This window comes from Bubalus kerabau, chromosome 17, assembly GCF_029407905.1.
Source record: "Bubalus kerabau isolate K-KA32 ecotype Philippines breed swamp buffalo chromosome 17, PCC_UOA_SB_1v2, whole genome shotgun sequence".
Classification (NCBI taxonomy): Eukaryota; Metazoa; Chordata; class Mammalia; order Artiodactyla; family Bovidae; genus Bubalus; species Bubalus kerabau.
In genome coordinates, this window is record NC_073640.1 from 59578561 (window position 1) to 59598480 (window position 19920).

Below are 19920 nucleotides of genomic sequence, written 5' to 3' on the forward strand. Positions count from 1 at the left end.
CCATACCTGTTGATCATTTTGCCTTTCTCCAGTTTACTTTTATCTTCCTTATGATTTTATTAAAATTTAATTACGCTAGCATACAAAAGAAGTGATCTGCTTTAGATTTAAAGGAATTTTAAGATGTCTAAACACAGGTTCAGTCATTGTTGGATCTTGATGCAAATAAAACTGTAAAAAGACATTTTGCAAGAACTGGGAAAATTTGATTATGGATTTAAGTGTTCGACAATACCAAGAAATAAGAATTTTGTTGGAGGTGTTAATGGCATAGTGGTTACCTGCAACTTTTTGGAGATGCCTATCTAGCAGGCAGAGGTAAAATGATACCACGTTGGGATTTGCTTTACAAGCGTTCAGCAAAGAAAATAAAAGAAAGGGATCAATAAAGTACATGTGACAAAATGGTGATACTGCTGAGTGCAAAGCAATGCACCCTTTTACCTTGAAATACATTGACAAACTGCATTGGAGCAAGCTGTTTTGGTTTCCATCTCCACTAGATCACGTCTGAGCCTGCTCATTTCACCCAAACCTTCCCACCCTCATGGACTTATTTTTCCAACATTAATTAACATGACAAAGATAAAATGACATATCACTGGACCCTGTGTTAGCACTTATTAACTTGTGCATATGAGCGACTTTAATATTTTTTTGCGTATGGGAAAAACCTGCTTAGTTTTCTCCCCAATTAAAAAAAAAATAAAGTATTTCTGCTTTCCTAAGTTTTTATTGATCAGTAATACGTATTTGGGTAGTAAATTTCTGTCGACACATATGTTACAGTGACTTCCGCAGTTTACCGTATCGTTTTCAGCTTGGTTTATGAGGTCGTCTGCGGACAAACAGTTTAATATTTTCCGTCCTCTGGCTTTGCTGTAATGATAAGAAACTCTTTTTTCCCCAGTCTTCAGGATTATACAGTATTATGGTTTCATTTGTTATATTTACATTTTTAATCCACCTGGAATGTATTTATGTCCTAGGCCAGTTTCTGGCTCTTCTCCCAGAAAACAACTATCAGGTGTTGCTTAGCAACTTCCACTTGGGTTAGAGTTCGGCTTCTTTTAGTCGGGAAAAAACAGCTGCACTCCCTTCAGAGTTGATTGCCGCCTTAAAGCGTTGCCTAGTAACCCCGTTTCAGACGTTGTGATTGGACCCTTCACACGACCCACCCACCCCCATCCCCCAAGAACCAGAAAGAACTTAACTAGAAACCTAATCTGTCTTTTTAGGAAAACAAGGGCAGCGTATGCGTTGCATAGCAACCAGGTCGCCTGGCCCTTCCATTGAAACCGGTGTCGGAAAGGTCGCCCCCCTCAAAAATGGCCTCTGACGCGCCGCTTTCAGTATATTTCGCCCTCGAAAGTTCTGCCAATAATTCAAGCTTCCACCTCTGGTCCCCGAAAGAGTTCTCTAGGTCCTTTTTGAATCTTATACACGCTGGGTGCGAAGGAGGATGGAGATAAACCCACCCGCCCTGGGCACCCCGCACAAGCATGGCCGCCAGCGCGCCGCCAGCGCCGAGAGGCCGTCCCGCGCGGGGGCGCGCGCGGCGCAGGCGCACTTCCGCTCAGCCCGCGGTGTCTGAGGCGGCGGCGGCGGCGGCAGCGGCAGCGGCGGTGGCGGCGACGGCGGCATCTGCGGCGCGGGGCATGGTCCCCGGGTCGGAGGGCCCGGCCCGCGCCGGGGGCCTCGTGGCTGACGTGGTGTTTGTAATTGAGGGCACGGCCAATCTGGGGCCCTACTTCGAGGGGCTCCGCAAGCACTACCTGCTCCCGGCCATAGAGTGAGTGCTGTTTCCGCGGCCCCGGCCCCGCCCTCCGAGTTTAGTTTTCCAGTCTCTCTCCTCACCCCGACCTTTCACTTCCGACCCTCACAGGTATTTTAATGGCGGCCCTCCTGCCGAGACGGACTTCGGAGGAGACGTGAGTCTTGGAACTCTCGAGTTGGAGGGAAGATGGGGAGTCCGGACTGGGTCTGCGGGAGGAAGGGGCGGTACCTGGACCCTGGGCCCGAGGTGGGAGGGGCTCGGGCCCGGACTCCGGGGTCGGCGGCGGGAGGGGCTGGGGTTTGGACTCCTGGGTCCGAGGGGGGAGAAGCTCGGGTTCTGGGTCCGAGGGGCTGGGGTCGGGATTTGCGGGTCCGAGCTGGGATCTGGTCTCTGGTTTCCAGGAAAATGGGGCTCGGGTCCTGGGTCCGAGGGAGGATGGGCTGCGGTCTGGACTTCTGGGTCCGAGAGGGGAGGAGGCTCAGGTCTTGGGTCCGAGGCGGGAAGGGCTCGGGTCCTGGGTCTGAGGTGGGAGTACCGGAGTCCGGACCCCTGGGTCCGAGGGAGGAGGGGCTGGGAGCTCCGACTCCCCTGAGGGAAAAAGAAACTGGGTCCCAGATGAAAAGTTTTCTGTCCTCCCCTCCCAGTATGGGGGCACCCAGTACAGCCTCGTGGTGTTCAACACGGTGGACTGCGCACCAGAGTCCTACGTACAATGTCACGCTCCCACCAGCAGCGCCTATGAGTTTGTCACCTGGCTCGATGGCATTAAGTGAGCTCTTTTCTTGGCTTCGGGAAGGGTTGGGGGAACCTGGGAGGGACCGCAGAGGAATGGTGGCCTGGATTTGAGCTGCCGGATCCAGCCCCTCACATTGGTTGCTAAAAAGGGCTGCGATGGGGGTTGTGGTTTTGTCCCTAGGTCGCTTCAGTGGTCAGTTCTGTATGCTCAGCTGATGTTGTCTGGCTTGGAAGTAGAAAGAACTTCCTGGTCAAGGAAGCCTGGGGAAGTCCAGCACCCCTGTCCTACTCCTTATGTATTCTTCCCCTTTCTGTCTGTTGCTTGTCTGCTCTAGTCCTTCTTTTTCGTACCAGGGGCATTGAAGCTTGAGTGCAAGAGGGCTGGGGCTAGGCCTCTGTGCTTTGGAGTAAATTTTGATAGTTGACACTGCAGGTGCAGACAGCCTGGGGCCACTTGTCAGCTCTACCACAACAGGACTCCCAGACCCACGAGTCCCTGTCCTCTGTGTCTAATAGAACTTATCTCTAAAAGGGGAACGGTAATAGTACTTACAGTCATCCTGTTACTTATCCAGTGTTGGGAAAACAGATTAAAGCTTAATGACTTGGACATGCTCTGACAGTCCAGCAGTTGGGACTCTGTGCTTCCACTGCAAGGGACATGGGTCCGATCCTTGGTGGGGAAACTAAGATCCCACATGCTGAGGGGCACAGCAAAAAAAGAAAAAAGAAAAAAACTTATTTAGTGGCTTGTTTTCCTTAAGTAAGGAATTCAGGGGTGGCTTTGATGGATGGTTCTCACTCACTGTCTCTTGTGGGATTTCAGTCACCATGAGCTGGGACCACAGTCATCCAACTGATCGGGACCAGAGGATCCATTTCCAAGGTGGCTAACCCTGTGGCTGTTGGCTAGAGGCCTCAGTTCCTTGCTAGCTGTTATTCCTAAGACATCTCTCGATGGGGCTGCTTGAGTGTCCTCCCAGCATGGCAGCTGGCCTTCCTCAGTCTGAGCAATCCAACAGAAAGAGCAAAAGGAGGTCACAGAGCTTTTTATAATCAAATCTTAGAAATCACACATCATCATTTGTATCACATTCTGTTTAGTATCCAGGTCAGTCCTGTTCAGTGTTGGAGGGGGTATGAATACCAGGAGATGGCTCTCATCGGAGATCTAGTTCTGGTGACACTGTAGGGAACTTTGGGAATCAAACGAGTTGATGACTGTTGAAAACAGTGCCTGACACGATTAAGTGCTCCCTCAGCTTTTGCTGTTCTTTTGTGTTTTGGTTTCTTGGTCTGCAGAGGGATAACAGTAGTCCATGTCGGCACTCAGAGGAGGGTCACAGAAGCTAATCTTCATACTGTGTTCAGCTCAGGGTCTGGTCAGAGTCCATTAAACAACACGGATTCGTGGGCTGCTGTTATCTTCATTCGCCCCTGCAGCAAATGTTTGTTGAACACTTGGTTTGTTCCAGGCTTCATGTGCTAGACCAGGTGCTGCACGTTCACTTTCCCCCCTTATGGTTGTTAGAATTCATGGTCAGGGCAGAGCGGGGTTTCTCAACCTCAGCACTGTTGACCCTTTGGGTCAGATGATTATTGTATGTATGTTGTGGAGGGGTGGGGGGCATTCCTGTATGTTGTAAGGAGTTCGGTAGCATCCCCGGCTCCTACCCCCCAAAATGCCAGTGGTCCCTTCCCTCCCCAGTGTGATAAACAATAAAAACAAAGACGTCTCCAGACATTGTCAGATGTCCCTTTGGGAACAGAATCCGCCCCAGTCGAAAACCTCTGGAACAGATTGTGGTGAGATTTGAATAATGTGGAATGGGGGCTCCTTGAGGTTCAAGTCTAAGTCTGATTTCCCTCAAGTCTTGAGCACCCAGCACAGGGCCTGGCATGAAAGAGCCCTAAGGAAAACTTTGTAGAACGAGTGAATGAACGAATGTCCAGAATGTACTTGATACTCTGGTTCTCCCTGGTAAACACCTATTTAAACGTCAAGAGCCAACGCAAATGTCCTTTCCCTGATTCCGGCAAGCAGTCAGTTGCTCTCTCCTCCGCCCCCATTGCTCTCAGGTGTTTCCCTGTTGCAGCTCCACACCTCTGGACTGTGAATGTCCAGGCCTTGGGTGTTTCTCCTGCTGTTTGCTGAGATGGGAGACCTTTGCTGAATAAATAAACGAGTGAAAGCTGTGGAAGAGAATCACCAGAAAAGTGAACCTTCTGGTGGGTGTCAGGAGAAATAGTGAAACCCCCTTGTTTAAAATGTCAAGGGCACTAGGAAGATAAGAGGGAAATATTTTCTGAACACTTTCATTCCATATCCACCCTTTCCCTTAACCAGCTTAGAATGCACTGTCTGTTTAACCAAAAAAGAAAGCTTTGTGTGCTGCCTGCTCACCAGAATCCTCCCAATCAGCCGATAAACATTTTAAGCCATTGAATATTCAGAGTCATTACTGTTTTATCAGGTTCTATGTAGCCATCTAAATTCAGTTTCTGTGAGGTTTTGGGGAAGTCTGTAACAGAGATCACAAAGAAAGTCAGCAAGTTTTGTTCACATGGAGAAATCTTATCTTCTCCTAGAACATCCATTACTTACAGTACAAAGCAGGCAGTGTGATTTTTGGAAAGTCCTTGGTTTGAGGAGATTCATTTCTGATGTTACATTTCCTGTCTGAAATGTAAGCGAGGCGGTTCCCCCCCCCGCCCCCCACAGCTAGTGACCCAGCATCAGAAGGGACAGCCCAGGTGTCTTCCCCACGTCATTGTGACAGTGCGTTTATGCCTTCATTCGTTCACTGGTTTGTGCGTTCATTCATTCAACAGACAACCTGTGGGGCAGATTGTTTCAGGCACTGAGGGGGCAGAAGGCAAGCACGGTTCTGGCCCTAAGGAGCTGGTGTTTCCTTGGGGTGACAGGCTGTGGCAGTCATTGGTCAGGGCTGGCTGCGGTTCACATTCATTCATTTTGACTAGTCCCTCTGGGGGGCTCCAGGGGAGGGGCCCCTTAGCCTGTGAAAGTGGGTGACAAGGACTCAGGGGCATGACCTCAGGGGCGGGGTATGAGGATAAGGAAGCAGTGAGTCAGAGCCCACCTGTATCTCCCAGGACACTTGCATTTTTCAGTTTCACTTTCTGTTTCTAATCTGAGGGATTTATTTGAAATTTTTTGATATTTAAAAACCTACTTCCTAACTGGCCATATATTTTTTTTTTCCTGCTCCCCAGTTTTAAGTTTTTCTCTAGACAAAATATTTGTTTTGTGTCTTTTTCTGAGCTGGTAACAGATGGCTTACTTTTAATATTCGTTGAAAAAAAAAAAAATCGAAACAAACTCTAGGGTCTCAGAGTGGTCAGTCAATCTCACTTTCCTTTAAATTATTATTTTTTTTAGAAATTGAGGTGAAATTCCCGTAACACAAGCAGTCATTTTGAAGTGGACAAGTCAGTGGCATTTAGTACATTTAAAATGTTGTGCAGCCGTCTTTTCTGTGTAGTTCTGGAACATTTTCATCCCTCTTAAGAGAAGACCCCGCATGCCTGCAGCAGCTGCTTCCTGTCTCTCCCCCTGCCCCTCACCCCTACCCTTAGCCTGGCCGGGAAGATGGCTTGATTTCTTCTAGCACAGGCAGTTGGCAGTAGGGTGGATCCAGGGTTGGTTGATTCATCGGCCTCTGCCCCAGCTCTGTTGCATTAAAATTCCTGTGCAAACCAGAGTCTCGATGGTGAGGAGGAGGAGGAGGAGGAGGTCTGGGGAGTGGGTGGCGGGGAGGGGGAGTGGTGTAGGCTGAGCTCCCTGAGTGTAGGGGCAGAAGACCGAAATCTACACTGGGGAAGAATCCAGGTAGAGCACGGAGGGGCCATGCGTTGGGGGCTCACTTATTCAGAAGGCACTTCCCGGAGCCTGTGTGTCCTCGGGCCCATCATAGAGCCGACTGAGGTCTCACTGAGGGCTGCGCTTTCTTGGGGCTGTAGGAGGAAGCGTGACAGTCATGGTACTGGGGGACATGTGATGTGATCAAGGGTGAGCCCTAAATTCATGTGGCAGGTGGGGAAGGCTTCCTGGAGGAGGATGACACGGAGCTGGGAGTCGGGATAGGTATGCAGGGTTTCCTGGGCCAGAGTGGCGTTATGTGGTCTTCGGGTGGAGAACACAGGCAGAGACCTGGGTGTGTGGCGGATGACAGACTCCAGGGGCATCCAAGACCTCGGAGGCACCTAGGGAGCGATGGAGCGGGAAGGTGGGCAGGGCCCAGGGTGGGGCAGGCTTGGCTCTGTTCTTGATGACCAAGGTTGGATTTGAAGCCGTTTGTTTATGTAACACACAGTTCCAAGCCCTCCCCTGTGCCATACTTGGGGGGCGAGGCGTGTGTGGCTGGGACAAGAACAGTCCAGACTTCATCCATGCCTAGTGGGGGAGACAGGTGCAGACACAGACACGGGGTCCATGGTCCAGAGCCACAGGGCCCAGTCTGCACAGATGTCCCTTGTGGCAAAGGGTCAGCCTTGCCCCCACGTGACCCGAGAGTCATGGTGGTAGCAGCTGCCGTCTGGCAGAGGCCTGCCACCCACCCCACAGGGACGGACACCGGTGACCCCTCTGTGGATCAGGTGGGGGAGAGACCGAGTCTGTGTGTCATGGTTTCCTGGGGCTGCTGGAGCAAAGTACTGGAAACAAGGTGGCTTACAGCCACAGCAGGTTACCGCCCCTCAGTTCTGGGTCCGGGAGCGTGAGCCGACGGGGGGTGGGTGGGTGCCATGCTCCCTCTGGAGCACGTAGGGGAGGGTCGTCCTTCCTTGCCTCTTCCAGCTTCCGGTCGCCCTAGACGTTCCTTGGCCTGTGCGGTGTCCCTCTGATCTCCACGTGGCATCCCGCCCCCTCTCTCATCACATCCATGTTCCCTTTCCTCTGAGCGTGTCTGTCTCTGCTTCCCCGTTCCCCTTCTAAGGACACTGGTCATATTGGATTCAGGCCACCCTGCCGACCTCATCATGGCCTGTTCACCTCCATAAAGACCCTGTTTCTGAATCCAGTCGCCTCCTGTGGTAGTGGGGGGATCAGGACTTCAACATACGTTTTTGAAGGATGCAGTTTCACCCCTAAAGGTGGGAGGGCAGAGGAGGCCCCACAGCAGGCTGGGAAGGTAGGGGAAGGCCGGGCAGACGGCCCAGCGTGGGGCAGGCGCATGGGGACTGGGCCTCAGCATAGGCGCCTGGGCTTAGTGTCCCGGGTCCTTTCTCTGTTCTGTGCTCTGATGGGGCCTCTTGCCAAAGGGACTCCCTCCCAGGAGATGACAGACAGCCCCTGTCCTTGTGCCAGCACTGGGGCTAGGGCGGGCGCGGACTGCGGAGAGGGTCGGCCCAAGTGTGGGCCCCTCCCTGGTGGCCTGGGGGCTGGCGGGTGGTGGCCCTGGGCACCCCAGGGGCTGACCGCCTGCCCCCTGCAGGTTCATGGGCGGGGGTGGCGAGAGCTGCAGCCTCATCGCCGAAGGCCTCAGTACGGCCCTGCAGCTGTTCGATGACTTCAAGAAGATGCGGGAGCAGATGTGAGTGTGCCCAGTGCGGGGCCCACACCCATCTGTCCACCTGGCCTGTAGCCTGCTTGGTGGGTCACAGGCTCCACCCCCAGCCTCCCTGTGGGGCGTTGGGTGGGCTGTCTGTGCCGGGCACTGGGAGCCAGGAGGCAGGAGGTATCCCCTGGCCCACTCCCTGTCTTGGAGTCCTCATCCGAAAGGGGAGCTGGCTCGGAGTGTGCCTCCTGCCTTCCCTGTGGCTGGGTGACTTCCAGCAACTCAGGAGGCTCTCTGGGCCTCAGCATTCTCAGCTGGGAAATGGGTCCCCACTCCTGACTTCCAGTGGGGTGGAGGACTTGGTCACTGCTGCTGCTGGCTCGGGTCTTTTCTCGGGGTCCCTGCTGCCACCCTCTCCTCACCTTTGCTTGTCTCCGGTAGCGGCCAGACACACCGAGTCTGCCTCCTTATTTGCAACTCGCCCCCATACCTGCTGCCTGCTGTCGAGAGCACCACGTACTCAGGGTGCACGACGGAGACTCTGGTGCAGAAGATCGGAGAGGTGACAACTCCTGACCTGAGGGAGGAGGGGGCTGCCAGCCTGGGTCTCAGGATGGGCACAGATGCCATGGCCAGCCCTGCTGGCTCCTGTTGGGAGAGCTACAACCCAGAATCGCCCAGGGCAGCTACTCTAGGTCTTGGGTCTTCTGCCCCAGAGCCTGGCAGGAACTTGGCCCCATGGCTTCGTCCTGACTGCTTGTCCCCTCTTGTTCAGCGAGGAATCTACTTCTCCATCGTGTCCCCCCGGAAGCTGCCCGCCCTGAGGCTGCTGTTTGAGAAGGCGGCTCCTCCAGCCATGCTGGAGCCCCTGCAGCCGCCAGCAGACGTGAGCCAGGACCCACGGCACATGGTGCTGGTGCGGGGGCTTGTGCTGCCGGGTGAGCCCAGGGGCTGGTGGGGGGCAGGGTTGGGGGTGTCCTCCCCGGCTCCCTCTCACTCGGATGTTCTTCGTGTCTCTCAATCCCCTTCTTAATGGGCTCGACCGATCATCCTTGGCACTCAGTTGGGGGTGGCTCAGCCCCAGGCCCCCTCCAGCCCAAGCAACCTGTGCCCCTGCCTCCAGCCGCACCTGCAGGCGCCACACTCTCAACAGCCCCCCAGCAGCCTCTGCCACCGGTCCCCCAGCAGTACCAGGTATGGAGTTACCAGGGGAGGGACGTGCTCCTAGGGCTTGGTGGAAACCCTGGCCCCTTGGTAGAGACCTGGTTGGAATTGTTAAGTTTTGGATAGGGGAGTCGCCCCTGAGACACCTGGAGGGTGGGACTCTTCAGGCTAGGAGTCATGTCCTCTTAGGATTTTGGAGCTGGGCAGGATAGTCCTCAGCAGCTTCTCCCCTCTGTCACCAGGTCCCTGGGAATCTAAGTGCAGCTCAGGTGGCTGCCCAGAACGCCGTGGAGGCAGCCAAGAACCAGAAGGCGGGGCTGGGCCCTCGCTGTGAGTACCAGCAGGGACATGGGTTTGGGCAGCCAGGTCTCCGCACCCCCACCCACACCGCTTCCCTTGGTCTCTCCCACAGTCTCGCCTATCAACCCTCTTCAGCAAGCCACTCCAGGAGTGGGTCCCCCCTACAGCCAGACCCAGGCCACCCAGCTGCCCCCAGGGCCCCCCGGTGCCCCCAAGCCGCCTCCTGCTTCCCAGCCCAGCCTGGTCTCCACCGTGGCCCCAGGCCCGGGCCTGGCACCCCCTGCACAGCCCGGGGCGCCGTCCATGGTAGGTGCCTGCCTCCTGGCCGCCAACAGTGCAGGGAGGAGAGGTTGGCCTTTCTGAAGAGGGCCCGAGGGCACATGGGTCTTATTGTTTGGGGTCCTCGGGAGCTCACAGAGCCTGTGCTACAGGCGAGGCTGAGACTAATTCTGGGGGCAGAATCGGGCGGGTACTTCTGGGTGGGTGAAGACTGTTCCGAGGAGCCCAAAGGGTCCTGGGAGTCCAGGGTCCTTGAGAGAACCTGAATCCTCCAGGATTAGAGCGTCTGTGGCCCCAGGTGCAGCCCAGTGGCCTTCTGGGCCTGGGGAAACACAGGAAGGGACCTTTGTTCTCTTCTGCCTGTTGACCTGGTCCTCTCAGGACAGCCCCTCCCAGGAGATGGTCTGACCTTGCCCTGTGGCTTTTCCTTCTCTTTCCCCTCTGCCAGGCGGGCACCGTGGCCCCAGGCGGGGTGAGTGGCCCTTCGCCGGCCCAGCTCGGGGCCCCAGCCCTTGGCGGGCAGCAGTCAGTCTCCAACAAACTCCTGGCCTGGAGCGGGGTCCTTGAGTGGCAGGAGGTGAGCTGCTCCGTTGGGCCAACCCTGGTGTGCTGCAGGGCTGGACCAGCGCCCGTGGGGTCATAGGATTTGTCGTCCTCAGGATAGTCTCGAGGAAGCTTGGGATGGGTAGCCCAGAGTTCAGGGTTAAGAGAAGTCTCAGCTTCTCAGTCCGGGGAGGACCCAGGAGATTGTGGCATGACGGGGACAGTGGGTGGTGGGGTTTGAGGGCAGGAAGAAGAGGCCCACATTCATGGAATTGGAAGGCCAGAGGATTGCAGGGTTGGTGGTCTGAGGAAGGGGCCCAGGGCTTGTGGGCCTTAAACTGGGGAGTTATCCTGAGCTTTTGGGGCTCCCCGGGAAGGGCGGAGAGGTCAAAGGAATGGTGGCTCAGGGCCCTTCTCACCCAGATACACCTTTCTTTCCCCCGTAGAAGCCCAAACCCGCCTCTGTGGACGCCAACACCAAGCTGACCCGGTCACTGCCTTGTCAGGTCTACGTGAATCACGGCGAGAACCTGTAGGTGGCCAGGGGTGGGGTGGGTGGCGAGCCGGGATGTGCGTCTCCTGACGCTTCTCCTGATGTCACCCCAGGAAAACGGAGCAGTGGCCCCAGAAGCTGATCATGCAGCTCATCCCCCAGCAGCTGCTGGTGAGTGGCCGGCGGCGGGTGACCTCCCACCCCTCCTGCCTCTGTCCTTGCCTCCGCACGCCCTCTGACCTGGGTGTCTCCCGCAGACCACCCTGGGCCCTTTGTTCCGGAACTCGAGGATGGTCCAATTCCACTTCACCAACAAGGACCTGGACTCTCTCAAAGGCCTCTATCGCATCATGGGCAACGGCTTCGTGAGTTGGGTGGCCGGGCGGTGGCTTCCTGTCTTGGGCCCAGGGAGCCGTTTTTGATGGTGGGGCTGCCTTTGTGACGCTGGGCTCCTAAAATCTGCCCCAGATTGAGGTTTCTTTCACTTTAAAACCATGGCAGGGTATGACAGGAGTCATCAGAGAAAACTCTGGGCTCTGACGGGTTTGCGGGGTGTCACAGCTTCCTGGGGCCAAGAGCAACAGAAGTGCATTCTCTCGCGCTCCTGAAAAAGAGAAACATGATTGAAATCAGGGCGTTGGCAGGGCTGCGTGCTCTGAAGGCTCTGGGGGAAGACCCTTCCTTGCCTCCTGCGGGTGGCAGCCCCAGGCGGGCTTGGCTTTAGACAGCTTGCTCCAGTCTCCTGTTCTCGTCGTCATGTAGCCGTCCTCTCTCTATGTGTCTTCATGTGGTGGTCTCTTCCTGGTGTGTGTGTCTGCTTATGGCGACGCCTGTCATTTGGATTGGGACCCACTCGAATGACCTCATCCTAACTTGGTACCTCCACAAGCACCCTATTCTCAATAAGGTCCCATTCCCACGTGCCACGGTCTGGAACTTCAACATGTGTTTTTGGAGGACACCATTCAGCTCATAGCACTAAGGGAGGGTCTCTAAATAGGACCAGAACCAGTTACTGAGTCCATTCTGTGAACCTAGCTCTTTTTCAGGAGAGGGGACTCCTCATAGGTTACCTCGTGGTACCTTCAGGAAAATTCTCCAAAGAAGGCAATCCTGAGAGTTAAGAATGGCTCCAACAGCAAGTAACAGCACACCCAGCCAGCAGAGTTTTTAGAACAGATAGATGCTTGGGGTGAAGGCTTGGACCAGCAGTTTACTGTTTCTCGCAGTCCTGTATGGGTCCGCTGGGCTCAGCTGGGCTAGTCTTGCTCGGGGTCTTTGATGGGGTTGCCATCAGATAGCAGCTAAGACTGTGCTTATCTGAAAGCTCGTCTGGGCTGGATATCAAGATGGTCCCCTCTCGTGGTGCTGCCCATCAGCTGGAGTTCAGCTGCGCCTGGTCATCCGAGTGCCTCCATGTGGCCTCCCCATGTGGCTCGGGCTCCCTCACAGCGTGGCATCTGGGTTCTGAGAGCCGGGTACAAGCAGGCGTTCACTTGTGACGTGTAACAGGATGCCCAGAGGAGGGCACCCTCGGCTAGGTCTGTAGCCCCTTGACGTCAGGGCCAGGATCTCTGGGGCTCCCTTGTTTCTCTCTCGTGACTGTGAGATGGTTCCTGAAGCTCAAGGAGTCCTGTCTGACTTAATGTAGGAGGGCAAAAAGGAGGTGTGTTATCAGCCTGTATTTCCCCTTTTTTAGGAAAACACGTTCCCACACGCAAGCAGACTTCCTTTCACATCTTGGGCCAGACCCGGGCCCCTGATCCACCCGTAGGGACAGAGGAGACCGTGGGGGAGCAGGCACCAATGAGTGCCCTGGGGCCCAGACGTGCTGCTACCCAAACAGAATTGGGGTTCTCCACACAGGGAGAGGGGCAGATGTTAAGCAATTATCAGGGTCTGCCTCGCCTGAGAAGGCGAGACTGGCTTGGCCGAGGTTCCACCGGTTCTGTAAGCTCATCAGCCCCTCCTCCACTAAGAGCCCCTCTCCCAGAAGCCTCGCGTGTTAGGGCCTTGCTTCACGTTCACTAGCGTTCCCTGGGCACTTCCTGTGTATGCAGCCCAGTGCAGGACAGCGGACATGATACCCGGGTCTGTCCCTTGAGGTGTGAGCACCACTTCCCATGAGTCTCACTGCAGACGCTGAGGTCGAGGTGGTGTGGCACCCCAGGGGCCTCTCGGATCCCTGGTCAGTCAGGGTGTCTGCCACCACCACTGAGCACGCGCTTCCCGTGTCAGCTCTGTGTTGAATTCCCTCCCTGTCAGCTACGAGCCCTTTGAGGGGGCCAGGATTGGAGGGGGCTTCCTCTGCTCTCCACCCAGCCATTAGCAGCAGTCCCAGCTGCACCCTGTTCCTTCGGGCACCCAGCTCTCTGGAGCAGCCTCAAGCCAAACCTGGACCCTTCTCCACCTTTCAGAGCAGAAAGCTGGCCACGCCTGGCCTGTGCGGCTTCTAGAAGCTTCTAAAACCCAGAGAGGTGGGGTGCTCCCTCCTGCAGGGCATGATGGCTCCGATCCCCTCCCGCAGGCGGGCTGCGTGCACTTCCCCCACACGGCCCCGTGCGAGGTGCGCGTTCTCATGCTGCTGTACTCGTCCAAGAAGAAGATCTTCATGGGCCTCATCCCCTACGACCAGAGTGGCTTCGTCAACGGCATCCGGCAGGTCATCACCAACCACAAGCAAGTCCAGCAGCAGAAGCTGGAGCAGCAGCGTGGGGTGAGCGACGCCGCTGCTCCCCCGCCCTGGGGCCTGTGCCGCCCTCCTGGGCCCCAGCTCTCACAGCAGGACCCCTGGGCCCCTCCCGGGGCTCCAGTGTTGGGCACGTCCTCCTCCGCCAAGTTCAGTCTCCCCCCATGTTTCCCTGCAATCTTTCTTTCCTTTATAAAGAGTATTCTTATTGAATTTCTAAGACATAGTCCCCTCTTCAGGGGCATAAAATTTACATCCTAGACAACCCCACCCCCTGCCCAGGAAAACGTTCCCAGCTCTTGACAGGGTCCCGTTCAGGGCACAGGCCCTCCGCAGCACGGGGACTCCCCGCCCAGCCACTGACCTGCTCCCTCTCCCCCCACACAGATGGGTGCCCAGCAGGCGCCCCCTGGGCTGGGTCCCATTCTGGAGGACCAAGCAAGACCCTCGCAGAACCTGGTGAGGAGAGGGCCGCGGAGGGGGTGGGGGGGTGTGTAGAGGACACCGTGATTCTGATCTCGCTGAAGAGATGGAGGGGTCTGGGGGCTCCATCCCTCACCCGTGTCTCTTCCCGTCAGCTCCAGCTCCGCCCGCCGCAGCCCCAGCCTCAGGGTACTGTGGGGGCCTCTGCAGCCACCGGGCAGCCCCAGCCCCAGGGTGCTGCCCCGGCCCCTCCAGGCGCCCCGCAAGGCCCTCCTGGAGCAGCCCCTGGCCCGCCCCCTCCTGGGCCCCTCCTCCGGCCCCAGAATCCCGGGGCCAACCCCCAACTGCGGAGCCTCCTCCTCAACCCGCCCCCGGTGAGATTTGGGGAGGGGGTCATATGGGAGCCGGGGGTCCTCGGCTTGACAGTTGATTTCCTTCCTCGTGGAGGCGGGAGGTTGGTTTGATGGGAGTGGGTGATTGGAGGTCGGCCTGGCCATTCCCCACATGTCCTACGTGGGCTTCTGCTGAGATTCCTTTGAAGGAAGACCACAGGCTCCACCAGGGAGTGGGGCAGGTGGGGGCTCTCCGCCAGGGCCTCTGAGCCACTTTCTCTGTCCCCCCCCCCCCCAGCCCCAGACTGGGGTGCCCCCTCCTCAGGCCTCCCTCCACCACCTCCAGCCACCAGGGGCCCCTGCGCTGCTGCCCCCACCGCATCAGGGCCTGGGGCAGCCCCAGCTGGGGCCCCCTCTCCTTCACCCGCCGCCAGCCCAGTCCTGGCCTGCTCAGCTTCCCCCGAGGGCTTCACTGCCAGGTAAGGGGGTTTGGGGGAGGCCCGGGGCCTGGGCTGAGTGTCCCAGCGTCCCGTGACTTCTGGGAAGTGAAGTACTGGGCCTTTGCGGCTCATGGGGGCTCCATGGGCCCCCGGGAGGTACAGCCCAGGGCACCGAGAGCCAAGGCAGCAGGCGCTCTCCCCCCGGCTCCCTGCTTCCGTGTCCTCTGGGGTTGCTGGGAAAGTCTCAGGGCCGGAGAGTTGTGCTGGGTATGGGCCCCCACAGGCTCACAGGAGGCAGACGGCCCGTGGCCATGTGGAGTCAGGAGGTGCCCCTGGGGTCCCCCCGGGGCTCCCTCGACACCCCTGTGCCTCGGGCCTCCAGAGGTGGAGGGAGGATTCAGGCCCAGGGCCCTCCCGGGCCCCAGGGACCACCGGGAGATGCAGTCCCTTCCCACTGCCCCCCAGGTCAGATGCTGCTCAGCGGGGGGCCCCGGGGCCCAGTCCCCCAGCCGGGCCTGCAGCCCAGCGTCATGGAGGACGACATCCTCATGGACCTCATCTGAACCCCGACACCCAATAAAGTTCCTTTTAACACACGCCCCGGCTCCCGTCACTGACATCCCCCAGGACTGGGCAGGAGGAGATGGGGGGAGACACCTCTGCCCTTGTTCTCGCTTCAGCAGACGCCCTCCAAGGCCCCGGGCTGGTGAGGCCGGGGCCTCGGCAGTGAGTCAGGCCATCTGGTGCAGCCTGGCTTCCGAGAGGTGAGGAGGCTATAGGCAGAGGTCCTAGGACCACGAGCACCCATGGAGGTAGAGAGGGTACCAGGCGGGCCCAGAGGAGGCCTGTGAGCCAGCCAGGCAGGTGGGGTCTGTGAGCGGCAGTCAGTGAGGCTGTGAGACAGTCTAGGTGCTGAGATGACAGAAAGGAAAGTGTGGGGCAGGAGGAAACCTGGGATGGTCAGAGAACAAGTCAGCAGAGACCTCTGGGAGCACGAGCCTTTGCGGGGGAAGGAGGGCCTGGAGAGGCGGGGAGGGAGCTCAGATTCTAAACTGAGCAGCTGGAGGCTTGTCCAGGGGGTACAGAAGGGCTGCAGGAGGCCAGGCCCTGGGGCCAGGCCTGGGTCGGTTGGGTGTCAGCCCCTTGTGGGCTGCGGGATGTGATGGGGCAAGATAGGAGGCAGGGAGGAGCAGAGGGTGATGTTCCTGGGGAGGGAGAGGCCAGAGGAGCAGCCAGAGTTGGGGGGCAGGAGGGGTGAGGCCAGAAACTGGCGTGCCCATGTGGAAAAAGTTGCGGGTGTAGGGTGGGGTCGAGGGTGGTCCCCAGGACCTGGCCTGGGTGCTGGTAGACTGTGGGCCTTCCTGAGGCAGGAGCCGGGAGAAGGAGCCAGTGGTGATCGCTGATGGTCCGGGACATCTGAGGGACAGAGGCCACGCTGGGAGCCTGGGGTGTGTCTTTAGCGGCAGCGCGTGTGCTTGGTGGTTGAAGACTCAGGAACGGAAGAGGTCTCATGTGGAGAGAGCAGGCAGAGACCAGGCTTCTGGGGCTTTGGACAGAGTGGACAGTGGGGCCATCCTGGTGATGGGAGACACGGCGGGGATCTAAGGAGGAGATAACAGGTTTGGGGTGTAATGAGGCAAGGGGCCTGAGGCGGTCCTTAGGGAGACATCCAAGGGGCAGCTGCTCTGGCCTGTGAGCAGAGACTTAGTTGTCTGTTGTCAGATCGAACCCGGAGAAGTGATGCTCAGAGTGTGGTCTAGAGGTGGACCACCAGCGTCCGCATTGTTTGAGATGCCTGTTAGGATCAGATGTCCAGACCCCCTCCCAGGAGAGAGGTTGCAATCTGGTGGCCCCTGGGCCACTCTACAGATGAGTTTTGTTTGGCCTTCCCTGTGTTAGGCTATGTGGCATTTTTTTCCCCTAACGAGTTAGTTGTAAAAATCAGGATGATTCTCTCTCTCAAACACCCACACACACACACACACAAAATCTGTAGTCTTGTCTTCTCTTGACAAGTCAGAAGATCTGGCTCCCCTGGGTCCACCCTCCCGCCCAGCAAACAACGGGCTGGAGCCGTCCCTCTCCACGGGGCGTGTGCTCTCTGGTTCGCCACAGTCCCCACCACTCCCTCCTGACTCCCCCACCATGAGGCAGAAGGCTGTCGCCTTCGGCACGGGGCTGGCACGGTTGGTGTCCCCGGGGTAGTATTCGGAGACAGTGAAATCTTTCTTGTACCCATGTCTCTACCAAAAGTGGCAAAACGAAAGAGAGAACGAGAGGGCCACGTGTTTCGAGAGAAATGGGAGCGAGCCTATTTCTTTGTGGAGGTGAAGAGCATGCCTACGTGCTTAATATGCAAAAAAATCGTGTCTGTGTTGAAAGAATACAACCTGAAGCGTCACTATGAATCCAAGCACAGTAAGAGCTTCGACCAGTACACAGAGCAGACGCGAGACGCGATTCTCAATGAGCTGAAGAAGGGCCTCAAGTGTCAGTAGGGCCGGTTTCGGAAAGCCGACGGGAGCAGTGGCATGGCTGCCGCTCGAGGCTCCGGAATCACGTGACACGAATCACCCGGGCGTTCCAGCCCACGGACATCCAGTTTATAAGGGAGCTGAAGAGACGCCCCCCGAACAGAAACCCCCGTCTGCTTGGACCGTCGTTTGGGTCCAGCAGGCATCCGCGTCTTGCGGGAGGGGAAGAGAAATCCGAAGATTGACGTCCAGTTGCTTGACCGAGTCAGATCAGTCATGGCCTTTACTATCGCTGCTCATGAACTATTACCACCCAGTTAGCTTTATTTATTTGTGGCACGGAGAATCTCGATGTGACCGAAGAAAGCTGTGACATGGTGCCAAGGCGGGCCCGACCCTGGAAAGTGACTTGTTTTCTGTGTGTCGAGAAATACACACTTTTCATGAAAGCTGGTCTACACCTAAGCACAGCTACAGACTGCGGTGGTGATCAAACCATCTGTGTCCCTGGGGACGCAGGCGGGTTGCCTCAATCCGAGGAGGCGTCATTGCCAGAGACTCAAGTCAGGTCATCGCATCAATTACCAGGCCCCGACCTTGCCGTGAGAGGTCAGTGGAACACACGACACGGCACCCATGACAGGGTTTTGTACCTTAACCACGGCAGGCTGGTGATGAACTTGACCCAGTGTGTTTTATAGAAGCGCTGTGACCTTGTCATGTGACATGTGGAAGCAGTCTGAACTGTTGCAGTCCATCAGCTTAGCTCATTTCAGGTGAGCCAGCAGCCACACCTTGGTCCCCCTGAGAAGGTCAGTCAGAGACTTTGGGTCAAAGTTCCTACCCTTCTGAACATTCTTTTTCTCCCAAGGACATTCACAAACAGCTACTTGAATGTATGATCATGTTCACCCAGTCCAGGCAGAAATGGGGATGCCGTTGGCAGGGAGTATTCTGACTCCCTTTCCGTGGCTGCAGGTGGTGTCCAGAAATGAAGGGCATGGCCTGGACAGCGTCCACTCAACTCGTGGGGCTAAAGACCAAACTGCCCCAAGGCTCCCGGCCTCCAGACTTGATGAAAACGAATGAACACTGCCCCATTTGCTTTTCTTGGTTGCTGTCGATCGTGTGAGTGCGGACCGCAAATACTAGCCACTGATCTCCAAGGCAATGGGCTGCCGGTCGCCCACTGGGCTCCCTCAGAAGACGACAGCCCTCACCTCTCTCCAGCAGTCGCCTGAATCTCCGTGTCTGGAAGCGCCCACGCTTGTGAGCAGCCGTTTTCCGTTACACAACTGAATCAAGTTCAACGCTGCCCCCAGCTTCAGGAGTCCAGGTCAAGTTCTCAGCCACCAGTCCCTCCCTTGACATCTGGGGGTGGCATGGATGAGGCCCACCCCCCCGGCTTCATAGTCCAGGGAGCAGAAGAATTATGAAAGAGAAAACAAAAAAATTTAGTAATTAAATATTTCTATTTTTCAATTTGTATTTTTTCAATTTGGATTTGAAAGATAAACTCCAGTACCATACCTGTTTGTATTATGTTCCATGCATTCACCAGCGTTCAGTAAAGATTCCATTTGATTATATTTCTGGCCGTCGACTTTTCTTATACCTGGCGAGTTCACTCATTTATGTGGCCCACCTGGCTCCTGCAGGCATTTGAGTTTACGATCCCTGCCCTAGAGTCTTCTAGAACGGTCGAAGTGAATACTCCATTGGGGGAGGGAGGGAGGCTGGGCTTCAGCATCAAACGCAAGCTCCATCGGCAACTCGGACGCAGACAAGGTCGAAGGAGGGAAAGCGGGCCAGGTCTCCCAGGCGGCGTGTGTCGCAGGGGTTCTCGAAAGCTCAGATGGCTCCAGGGGCCAGGCAGGTGATGGAAATGGGTGACACGGACGGGTGTAAGACGACAGGGATTGACGGGGACTGTGGCGAACTTGGGGAGTGCTTGCCCCACCTCACGGCATTCAAATTAAAACCAAAAAAAAAAAAACAAAATACACTGTGAGGACCAAACAAAATCCGCTGGTGGGTCTCAGGAGGCCGCCGGGCTGCCATTTTGCGACCTCTGAAAGAAGAAGACGCGAGGACAAGGCCAGAAGCCAGAGGAGGACCCACATGTGAGGGCTGGGCAGGGGCCGGGAGACAGGAGGAGCAGGCAGGTGTGTTCTGGAAGACGAGTGTTTTCAAGGAGAGAGTGACCGACTTGTGTCCAAAGCCATCAAAAGGGAAGAAGACTAGCAGGACGCAGGCCATGCTGTTCCCACAGGGTGGACGTTGCCCCATGGGCGCAAACAGACACTGCTCGAGTCCTCCTGGGGCAGATTGATCAAACAAACCAGTGGCTGTTCCCAGTCACTGAGGCCCCAGACCTCAGCACCCAGTTAGATGAACTGAAGGGACTGGCCCCGTGTCATCACCCCATACTGTGCCCCAGATGAGAAGGAAGCCCTGGGTTACAGCGTGCCCAGAGAGAGGAAATCTACCCACACAGCGCTCACCTCCACATTTCACAGCCCAGGTGTAGACAACAGCCTCTCAGAACCAGCCAACACTGAGAGAGCAATCTTTCCGGAAAGTTTTTCTCTGAGCATGAGGTATTGTTAAAGCTGCTGCAGTGTAGGAGTAGTACAGGCCTTAAACATCAGGGTTGAGACTCCAGCTTCTGTACCAATGGGCTGTGCGGCTTTAGGCAGGTCCCCGTGCCTCTCTGAATCTCTGATCCCATGTGGCTAGAAGTGATTTCTGCAGG

At 56.6% G+C, this 19920-nt stretch overlaps 1 protein-coding gene across 4 annotated transcripts; it reads left to right on the top strand.

Moving 5' to 3' along the window:
* Positions 1-1207: 1207 nt before the first annotated feature.
* Positions 1208-18748, top strand: MED25 (mediator complex subunit 25). 4 transcript variants are annotated; one of them, XM_055553227.1, is made up of 18 exons: positions 1208-1792; positions 1886-1931; positions 2422-2546; positions 7966-8064; positions 8470-8590; positions 8804-8966; positions 9092-9222; positions 9435-9522; positions 9605-9798; positions 10220-10348; positions 10761-10846; positions 10921-10978; positions 11065-11172; positions 13335-13523; positions 13884-13955; positions 14075-14293; positions 14550-14730; positions 16945-18748. In XM_055553227.1, the coding sequence occupies exons 1-18, from the start codon at positions 1503-1505 to the stop codon at positions 17187-17189; spliced, it is 2544 nt and encodes an 847-aa protein (XP_055409202.1). In that variant the 5' UTR covers positions 1208-1502; the 3' UTR covers positions 17190-18748. The 4 variants fall into 4 exon arrangements, with proteins under 4 accessions (XP_055409202.1, XP_055409203.1, XP_055409204.1 ...); XM_055553228.1 differs by having other exon boundaries at positions 14598-14730; XM_055553229.1 differs by lacking the exon at positions 16945-18748 and adding an exon at positions 15157-15288.
* Positions 18749-19920: the final 1172 nt, after the last annotated feature.

Bases quoted from the DNA above. Each gene is read 5' to 3' on its own strand.
- MED25 (XM_055553227.1), top strand. From the start codon at position 1,503: ATGGCCGCCAGCGCGCCGCCAGCGCCGAGAGGCCGTCCCGCGCGGGGG. The intron at 9,223-9,434 runs GTATGGAGTTAC...CTCTGTCACCAG, and splicing joins CGGTCCCCCAGCAGTACCAG to GTCCCTGGGAATCTAAGTGC. The intron at 10,979-11,064 runs GTGAGTGGCCGG...TGTCTCCCGCAG, and splicing joins TCATCCCCCAGCAGCTGCTG to ACCACCCTGGGCCCTTTGTT.